The sequence below is a fragment of the Sciurus carolinensis genome, chromosome 7 (genome assembly GCF_902686445.1).
Source record: "Sciurus carolinensis chromosome 7, mSciCar1.2, whole genome shotgun sequence".
In the NCBI taxonomy this organism is placed as follows: Eukaryota; Metazoa; Chordata; class Mammalia; order Rodentia; family Sciuridae; genus Sciurus; species Sciurus carolinensis.
In genome coordinates, this window is record NC_062219.1 from 52,806,764 (window position 1) to 52,817,248 (window position 10,485).

General features: G+C 43.2%; 1 protein-coding gene and 1 non-coding gene across 2 annotated transcripts in view; both read right to left on the reverse strand.

Annotated features, from left to right (window-relative positions):
- Rpf2 (ribosome production factor 2 homolog) overlaps positions 1 to 1,748 on the reverse strand; it is a 32,081-nt gene extending 30,333 nt beyond the window's left edge. Inside the window, exon 1 of the mRNA XM_047559703.1 lies at positions 1,661 to 1,748. Within this exon, the coding sequence (XP_047415659.1) occupies positions 1,661 to 1,683 (23 nt within the window). The 5' untranslated portion in view covers positions 1,684 to 1,748. The remainder of the gene's footprint in view (positions 1 to 1,660) is intronic.
- Positions 1,749 to 2,539: 791 nt separating this feature from the next.
- Trnav-uac (transfer RNA valine (anticodon UAC)) lies at positions 2,540 to 2,621 on the reverse strand. The gene has a single exon. It is a non-coding gene; the product is annotated as a tRNA-Val (tRNA).
- Positions 2,622 to 10,485: the final 7,864 nt, after the last annotated feature.

A 10,485-nucleotide genomic window follows, 5' to 3' on the forward strand; every position in this document is an offset into this window, starting at 1 on the left:
CTGGCTTGCCTTGAATTTATAACCCTCCTGTCTCAGTCTCCAGAGTTGTTGGATTACAGGTCATGAATCTTTTATAAGTTGCATAGGAGGGGCTGGGGATGTAGCTCAGTGGAGAGTAGCTTGTTGAGCCTACCATGCACTGGGTCCTGGGTATAGTCCCTCCCCACCCCTGGTTTAAAAAAAAAAAAAAAAAAGAATTTAAATTTTTTTCTCCAGATAAGATAAAATGTCACATACCTTTTTAATCATTTACCAGTTAATAAAGATGCACATTATTTACTAAATCAAGAAATATGTAGTGTGAATCAGGCATGCGTCACCATGTAATCCCAGTGATATGGGAGCTAAGGCAGGAGGATTGCTAGTTAAAGGCTAGCCTCAGCAATTAGCAAGATCCTCAGAAACTTGGTGAGACCCTGTTTCAAAAACTAAAAGGCTGGGGACGTGGTTCAGTGTTTAAACTCCCCTGGGTTTAATCCCTGATTCCCTGGTTAAAAAAGAAAAGAAAAGAAAACAAGAGAGGAGAGAGGAAAAGAAAGGAGAGAGGAGAGAAGAGGAGAGAAGAGGAGAGGAGAGGAGAGGGGAAAGGGGAGGGGAAGGGGAACAAAAGGAAAGGAAAAATATGCACTGTGTCTTTATGGCAACAAGTGGAATATGCTCTACATTCTATATGGGTCGTTACTTCTCACTAACCAGCAACAAATGCAAAAAACCTCACGTGTTTTATTAGTTGTTTGTCCCTCTATTACATTAAAAGCTAGTCTTACTCATCATTGTAGTCCCAACATCTAAAGCTATAGTAGGTGTGCAAAATGTCTAAATCAATGACTAAAAAGAAAATCACTTAGGTTACACATTTAACCTAGGCAAATCACAAGAAAACCATTGCCAATACAGCAGGAATATTTAGGAGCTCAATACACATTTTTGTAAGAATTTATAATAGATATCACTCCAGGATAACTCAGACAAGCATGCAAAGTTGGAAGGAAAAGAAAACGCTAATGGGCCGGCGTGTGGCTCAGTGGTAGAGCTCTTGCCGGGCATTTGTGAGGCCCTGGGTTCGTTACTCAATACCACATATAAATAAATAAAATAAAAGACCCATCGACAACTTTAAAAATATTTTAAGAAAAAGAAAACGCTAATGAACATTTTCTACGTGCTGTAGCAAAGGTTTTACATACATTCCGCCAAACTCACAACCCTACGAAGCGCGACGATTATGATCGCTATTTTAGAGTAAAACGAGATTTAGGAGACTTAATGGCAAAAGTTACAAAGCTTTATGCACGCTCCCGGATTGTCACCTAGGTCTGGCAGGTTCTGAGGCCTGTGTTCTTAACCCCCTTCCTCTACCATTTCCCTCACACTTCACGAATCAGACGTTTTTAGGTGGCTGGAATAAAAGCGGCCAGCGTCTCCGACCCTCCTCTCATGCTGCCGCTCTCGGTGGGAGCTTCCGGGCGCTCGGTCTCCCGGAGGCTGTACCAGCCGAGAAGACCGGGCTGGCGAACCCACCGGTCCCCATCCAGGTACGGCAAGCAAAGCGCTTTCAGGAGAGCGCTCACCAAAAAGAGAGGGAAGCACAGGCAGTATCACTCTCCTAACAGGATAGCCTCTCCCCAACATTCCCGGGGCAGGGTCCCAACGCACTTACATAACTCGATCCAAGGCGTCCATGGCTACCGCATCCCCAAACTGGTCAAAGATGGAAACCGCGCGGTTACGCCAAACAGGCGCGTGCACCCGAGCAGACGGAACCGGAAACTGTAGTGACGTAACTTCCTGAGGCAGCCCCTCCGGGGGCGTGGCGGCCATCTTGGATTAGGTCGCGTTCTGTTACCTTGGATCCCTTGTTTCGGCTCTTTCTCGGAAACTTCAGGTGTGAAGTAATACTTAAAATGTCTTGTCCCTCAGCTTGATGTACACGCTCGTGTGTATACCTGGAGTCAGGTATTTAGGGAACACAGGATACTAAAAAGGTTGAAAGCATGGTGGGTACTCATGTAGTAACCAAAAAGTTAATGTGAAATACCATTGATACAATATTGAGCTCAAATAAGGCAGTTTTTTCCTGCTTTTGTTTTGTCGTGTTGGCGGCGGGGGGCGGGGGGTGTGTGTGCATAGTCTCACAAAGTTACGGAGGCTGGCCAGGAATTCGCCATCCTCCTGCCTCAGCCTCCCTTGTCAATTATGTTACTGGCGTATGACACGTGGTCCCCAAGACAACCGGTTTGTGAGTACGGTTTGTGAGTACAGTAGTTGCCTAGCATATAAAAGGCATGCCAACATACTGCTGGCCGTATATATTCTCCAAATATTTTCATTACTATAAAATTCACGCCTTTAATGTGTACTATTCAATGGGTTTTGTTACCTTCACAAAGATGTGTGACCATCACCACAAATATTTTATCACCTCAAAAAGAGCCCCACCTCACCCACCCAGTAGTGTCACTACTCATTTTCCCCTTCCACCATCCTGGGAACCACTGAATTCACTTTGTGTTCCATAAATTAGATTTTTTTTTTTTTTTTCCAATGCTGGGGCTTGAACCCAGGGCCTTGTGCTTGTAAGGCAAGCACTCTACCAACTGAGCTACATCCCCAGTCCTAGATTATTCTTAATATAAATATGTCTAGACACAAAGAGTATGTGTGTAAATGTACTCATACAATGTGCCTTTGTGAGCTTGCAATTCCAGGGACTTGGGAGAATGAAGCAGGAGGACTGCAAATTTGAGGCCAGCATGAGACCCTGTCTCAAAGAGCTGTGTGGAGAGCAGACTGTGCTTTGAGTTACTACGTGACATATAGAACAGCAGTTTTCAGGTTGTACCTAAACCTGTTACACCACTTTGTAAAGTAGTAGTTTGCCATAAGTGCTGACTACACCTTGTCTGTAAAGAAAAGAGTCACCATCTGCTTGGCACAATCTGCTAAGTTAATTGTGTTAAGAAAGAATGACCACCTGTGAACTTAATGAACTAATCAGAAGCACATGAATGCATGGGATATAAAACTAATACTGGAAAAATGAGGTCCATGTGCTTATTGAACACACCAGACCACCAAATAATACAACCCCCTTACTTGAGGTCCATAGGAGAAGCACCCTCAAATTGGACATTGTGGCAATGGCACCCTGACCCCATCACCTGGTCACTCTTCATGAGTCTTGCCCAGGAGAACCACCAGCAACCAAACCTCTGAATTTCTCCTTGGGTTTTGGCAGAGTGTAGTTTCTCCTGCCCATGATGGCCCTGCAAGTTCCACTACACATGATACTATGCAACTGCCCTTGGCCTAGAGTAAGTTCTTGTGTTTTAACAGCTCTGCACCCCGAGCAAGTTCTTTGGCTGATTCACAATCTTATCTAACCACCTACATAGACTACTTGTATTCATATCTGCTCTCTGCCATTGCTCTCCTGAGATTCAGCCTTCTGAACCTCTGTGGTTGCCTTAACCCTTAATTCTTAACTTCTAATATCCATAACACTTAAGTCACACATCCCTAGGTGGGATAGATATTAGAAATTAAGATTGGAATTTAAAAAACTTGACTGCCCAGCTTATAACTACCAGGTGACCCACTAGTATTCAGTGAACTACCACTTGATGAAAGTGAGGAAGGCTGTGAATTTGTTATTCAATAAATTCTGACACCGTGGAAAGATAAAAGTATTTCATCTATGTTAATGATGTTAAGTACACTCAATAATTGGGGGTGCAGCTCAATGGCAAAGCACCCCTGAGTTCAGGCCCCAGTACAAACCAAACCAAACATAAAAGCAGATAAAATTTTGTTGTCTCTGGTTCCATTTTGCCTGTCTCCTCTCAGTCATTTTCTCTGGCAGTCACCTTAAAGTCCAGAAACAATAAGTCTGTCACAAGCTAATCAAACAAAATATGGCAGGATTCGGTGGAGGGCTGAAGGAATCTGGGATAGTTCTGGATTGGTGGCAATTTCTGACATGGAGTGAGAGGCAGGAATTTACTTGGGTTTGGATGTGAGAAGAGCTTAGCAATGGGTGTCTTTAGGAATAGATAGGTATAAGTATTTGCTCTGTCATTTCTTGGCACTCAGCTCCCCAAATCCTTGTCATCTCTGAAGTAATTTTTCTTTTGGTATGCTAAGATAAGTAAGTAGTGGTTGGGGGCTCCTGGACAGCCTCTAGATAGTATGATCGCCCACTGCCCGCGGGGACAATCGCAACGCGTACGCTCTTCTTGATCACAGGAACCAAAAGGAGTTTATTCCACAAGTCTCAGACTTATATCAAGAACATCAGCCTATCAGAGAGTAGACTACCAGGAAAGTCAGCCTATCAAGGAACAGTCTCCAGGCAGATACCAGGATCACCTCATGTACAACAGCCAACCAGAGTTACTTCCTAAAACTTGTATATGAGTGCAGCTATGTCTGGCAAGCTGCCAGGCGCCATCTTAGAGATCAGGCCACAGTGCGGCTCTGGGGCCCTCAGAGCCCACCCCTGACATCTCCCCCTTATTCCTTAAATAAAGTAAAGATGACTTGGGACCATGCCTGTCTTAGGTTGTCCATGGCAAATTACATCCTTACCCGTCATTGGAATTCTGACCTCCAGGCATCAGAACCCTGTCTTAGGTTGGTATGCATTTCCACGGATCTTACCCGTCTTTGACTACTGGTCCAGCATGCTTAGCCATACTTGGGGGGATGTGCCTGTCTCAATGGCTGTCAAAGCCTGTACTGTAGCCCATCGATGACGTCGGGCATCTTGGCGAGCTCTGATTTGGCTGCGTATAACATAGGCTATCCCTAAGCAGATAACAATCAGAACAGCTACTGTTCCAGCCCACTGTTTTGTCAATCCCAGGGTTTTAGATTAGAAAGAGAACATCTCGGATACCGATGCAACTTGAACCCTGGTGGCATTGACTCTGAGTATTTCAGCTCATAGCTGACTGGTTAAATTATCAAACATAGATGACCAATTGCCAGTAAGGTAGACAGATTTTTAGATAACATAGCCGCAGAGCTAAGGTTATTATAAGCAATAGGGGTGACACACACTACTCTTAAAGGATAAACACATCCCAGTCCCAAAAGTTCTTGCAAGATATACACTTGTTCTTGTAGTAAGTCCACTCTTTGATTTACAAGGAGTATTCCTGCCTTAAAATGGTTGTTTAGAGCTTCTCGAGTCTGTAAGGCTGTAGCTGTATTTTCAACCAAGTGATTGACTGCTGTTGCTGTAGGTATGGCAGTTGCTAGTGCTGCTGTTGCAGAAACCACTATTGCAGTGACAACAGCTGCTGTGATGCCAAAATCTCTCTTGTATCTAGATAGTAGTACTGGCAGTTCTGTATCTGTAACAGAGACTGGAACAGGTAGGAAGGTAGGAATACGCATTTGCTTGAGGTGCAATTGAGAAGAGAAGAAGTTAAAAACATAAAAAAGGGGGGGACACACAAACTGGGGTAGGTGGAAAGGTAATATTTCTGGTACACGTAGATTGTGAGGCAGCACCAGTGAACCTAGAACTGTTTGTCCATGTAGAGGAGTTCCAAGTACATAGCCGAAATGCCCCTCCTAAGAAACTGAAAAAAGATTGTAAGTTAGTATATCCTGAAGCAGCAGTGAAAAGCATTCAATTTTCAAAGGGGTTGACACGTTTCGTGCCTAATTGAACATTATTAGTGAAGTTATCATTAGCAGTGAAAGAAGTGAAATTAGGAGTGAAAAAAAAAAATCCATTTTGTACAGGAGTCGCTGGTCCTGCATGTTGACAACCTGTCCACATAGGAGGTGTACTGTGTTTAGGATTACAAGGAGGGAAGATTCTAGGGGTTTTGAAAGTAGTTCCTGTAGCATTATGCCTGCAAGGTACCCATCCTGAAAGTAAAACAGCATCTCCTGTTAAGTTTTTTATGTATTCTTGAAATGTAGAACCATTTTCACCTGGGCGAAAAGAAAGCGTGGCTAAGGGGTGAAAGACTGTCAATAGCATGATTGTCAGGAGTGTCTTTGGCGTCTTCATTTTGTTGATCCAAATTACTTGTTGGTAGCATTGCCACTGGTCGAGTCAGCCGTTCAGGAACCCAGATAGGTGACGTTTTATCCTGTGGAAACACACAAACCGAGCCACGGCTCCAGTAAAGCACCGGGTCTGGGCCGTTCCATTGTCCAGTAAGAACATCCTTCCATTTTACTGTCGCTCTATCATGTTGTTTATGATTGCCATGTCTCTCAGTGGCAGAGCGACCCTCATTATCCAGAGTTAAAAAATTTAAAATAAAGAGACAAAGAGAAAGTTTATCTTTAGGGGACCTGAAGGTCTCCCCTGTTCCCCCTTTTTGTTTATAAAGAGTATTTTTGAGGGTGAGATGTGCACGTTCAATAATACCTTGTCCTTGTGGGTTATAAGGTATACCTGTAGTTAGAGTTATTTCAAATTTAGGGAGAAATTGGTTAAAGGAGGTTGAAGTATAAGCAGGGCCATTGTCCGTTTTAAGTTGTTTAGGAAGTCCCCAGGCTGCGAAAGCCTGGAGACAGTGGGAAATGACATCTTTGACTTTTTCTCCACTGTGTAGCGGCGCAAAGATGATACCTGAACATGTGTCTACAGATACGTGTACATATTTAAGGTTACCAAATTCAGGAATGTAACATCCATTTGCCATAGATGATTAGGTAACAGTCCTTTAGGATTAACTCCTATAGAAGGTGGATGATGGAGGACTGTACACTGGCCACAAGATTTAACAATAGCACGTGCAGTTTCTTTAGTAATGGGAAACTTCAGTTTTAATGTTGTAGAATTAACATGGAATTGTTGATGATAATTTTTTGCTGCCTCAAACGCAGAAAAAATGTGGGGATCCTTCGTTGCTATGTCTGCTACATTATTCCCTGGAGCTAAAGGTCCAGGTAAATTGGTATGAGCTCTGATATGTCCAATAAAGAAAGGATTATAACAATCCCAAATCATTTGTTGTAAAGTCCATAAAGGATGAAAAATAGTAGAGTTTGAGGCAATAAGCCCTGCACATTCTAAGTTACTGAGAGCTTGAACTACATATAAACTGAGTAGGGAAAAGGAGTGTTTGGACTTTATCTAGATAACAAATAGCTCCAGTCCCTATTTTGGATTCATCAGTGAAAATCACAGGAGCCTTAGGAATAGGTTGTTGTCAGGTAACTCTTGGGAATATTACAGAATTATTACTACAAAATTGTTTAGGATAGTGAATATCAAAGTTAGCTTGAGTGGAGCATCTAACAACAGTCCAAGAATCCATGAAATGACATAACCAAGAAAGTTGATGCTTATCATAGGGAATAATGATAGTAGCTGGATTAATTCCAAACACTGTGATAGATGATTTAAGTGCCTTTAAGATTACTTGAGCTACTGCTTCAGGGTAGGGTAAGAGAGTTTTATTCGGTGAACAGGCTATATGGACCCAAAACAAGGGACCCTCTTGCCAAAAGACTCCAGTGGGTAGTTTCTTGTTAGGAATAACAATGAATTGTAATGGCTGAGAGAGATCAATAGGATCTACTTGGGCCTCATCTAATCTTTTTTGTATAATATTCAAAACCAGATGCGCTTCAGGAGTGAGCTCTCTGGGAGATGTGGGATGGGGATCCCCTTGTAAGATATTAAAAAGAGGAAGTAGTTCTCTTGTGGAAAGCCTCAAATACGGACGAATCCAATTTATATCCCCTAGTAGCTTTTGAAAATCATTTAATGTTTTTACATGATCTACCCTGATGACAGTTTTTAATGGAATAGAGAAAAAAACAGTCTTTTATGTCTATAATTATTGTAGGCCAATCTTTTGGTAAAGCAGTAAGGACTGGAAGCCGTAACTGAGTTGGCCCCATAGATTGCATAGTAGCATTAATAGCTCTTAAGTCATGAAGGAGCCTCCATTTTCCTGATTTCTTTTTTATGACAAAAATAGGGGTATTCCAAGGAGAAGTTGAAGGTCTAATATGATTTGCTTCTAATTGTTGTTGTACCAGTTCTTGGGTCGCTTTAAGTTTTTCTAATGTCAGGGGCCACTGAGAGACCCACACTGGTGCATTGCATTTCCAAGTTATTTTTACATACTTTTGTTCAGTGACCCCAAGGAAAAACCCAAGCCTTGGCGACCTCGATTGCCCTTCACACTAATTGGCTGGGTATTTCCCTGGCCATAGCGGCCAAGCCCCTCGTCCCATTTATGACCTTGTTTTACCATTAGATTTTGAGCCTTTTGGCTATAATGGCCTTCTGTAGTGAGTACTAAATTCATTTGCATGAGAATATCTCTGCCCCATAAATTAACAGGTAAATGGTCTAAGACATAAGGTTGAAATGTTCCCTGTCGGCCCTCATCATTTTTCCATGTCAATATAGAACTACTCCTTTGTGGGCTAGTAACTACACCCAATCCCCTCAGGGTTTGTTCCGCTACTTGTAGAGGCCATTCTTTTGGCCAATCTTTTAGGGTAATAATGCTAGTATCAGTTCCTGTATCTAGGAGTCCCGAAAATTCTCTATTTTTAATCTTTATTTTAAGCATTGGCCTATTTTTTAAGTCCATGGTAAGACAGGCAAAATCAACCCCAGAAGATCCCAAACCTGCAGTTCCCCTGGTTGCTGTGGTTGATGGAAAATTATTATGAAGACTGGGAATAATCAAAAGCTGAGCTATGCGGTCCCCAGGTGATATGGAGATAATTCCTTGAGGAGAATGTGCAAGAACCTTAATTTCTCCTGTAAAATCAGAGTCAATAACTCCAGGGATAACTTGTCGGGGTCTTAAGCCCCCTTACCCTTCTCGACCAGCGGCAAGAGAAGGGGACACTCCCCAACAAGGTCAGACCAGGATAGGTAAGGCCGACTGACCGCCCGCTCCCCAGCCCTCCCGGCGGAGGACAATCAGACTGCGTCAGGGAGACCCGTCACAGCAGGAACTCATTTATTGAGGAAGATACACAGCTTTTATGTAGGGTGGGGGCTAGGCGGGAAACAGTCAGCTTAAAGGTCAGCAAGGCATGGGGTGTTCACGCAGGCGAGAGTCCCGTTGGACTATGTGGCAAAAACGAGCTGATCACGTTCGCGGAACTGTCGTTAACCAATCCCTGACGGTGGTCGGGTTTATCGTCATGAACCTTTGAAACCGCCTTTGAGCCTTGATCTTGCTCACTCGCCAGGGAGTAAGGAGTCAGCCTGAGTTAGTTAACATGTCATTAGTCCCAACAATAACTAAGTCCCCTGAGTGCTCCTACCTAATAAAATTCCAACAGTATCAGGAGGTAAGGGACCTTTTAGGTCTGTAGGGCAAATCCTTTAAGGGACCTTCCATGTGCATTTGTGACATTTCAGTGCCCATTAGCTACCACTAAACAAATCAAAAGGCAGACCACTTTAATAAAAGCAAAAGCACACACAAACACTTAGTCTCCGTCTCTTATTCCACAAACTTTAACTCCGTCGCTTATCCCGCGAACTTTAACCTGGCCAGACTGTACTTTACTTACCCTGTATTTACCTGATCAGTTCCTTCTTTGTAACTCGAGTTCCCGGGTTTCGGCACCACTTATGATCGCCCACCGCCCGAGGGGACAATCACAACGCGTACGCTCTTCTTGATCACAGGAACCAAAAGGAGTTTATTCCACAAGTCTCAGACTTACATCAAGAACATCAGCCTATCAGAGAGTAGACTACCAGGAAAGTCAGCCTATCAAGGAACAGTCTCCAGGCAGATACCAGGATCACCTCATGTACAACAGCCAACCAGAGTTACTTCCTAAAACTTGTATATGAGTGCAGCTATGTCTGGCAAGCTGCCAGGCGCCATCTTAGAGATCAGGACACGGTGTGGCTCTGGGGCCCTCAGAGCCTGCCCCTGACAAGATAGGGGATGGTTTCCAAGGAAATAAATGTGACTAAAAGTTTGGAACTTTCAGGGCTGAAAATGTAGCTTAGTGGTAGAGTACTTGCCACATGTAAGTCCTATGACTCAATGCCTACCACTGCAAAACAAAAAGTAAAAAAACAAAAAGACAGCTAAGCATGGCATGACTATAATCCCGGCAACTCAGTAAGACCAGCCTGGGCAACACAGCAAGACCCCATGGCCCCACCTCAAGAACAAAAACCAACCTTCTGACCTCCAGGGATTGAAGATGGACTTAATTGCCTACGTTCAATGATTTAGTCAATCATGCCTACTAATGAAGCCTCCCCAAAGTCCCCAAAGGACAAGGTTGGTGAACTTCTGGGTTGGTGAACACAAGGAGGTAATGGGAGAGTGGCCTGGAGAGGAAATGACATTCCACTTCCCTTCTCATTATACAGCTGTTCTCTCTGGCTGTTTTTGAGTTATGTCCTTCTATAATAAACCTATAATAAAACTAATGAACTTTCTCAAGTAATTTCTGTGAGCTATTTAAGCAAATAATTGAAATTGAGGAGGGGGCAGTGGGAATATTCAATTA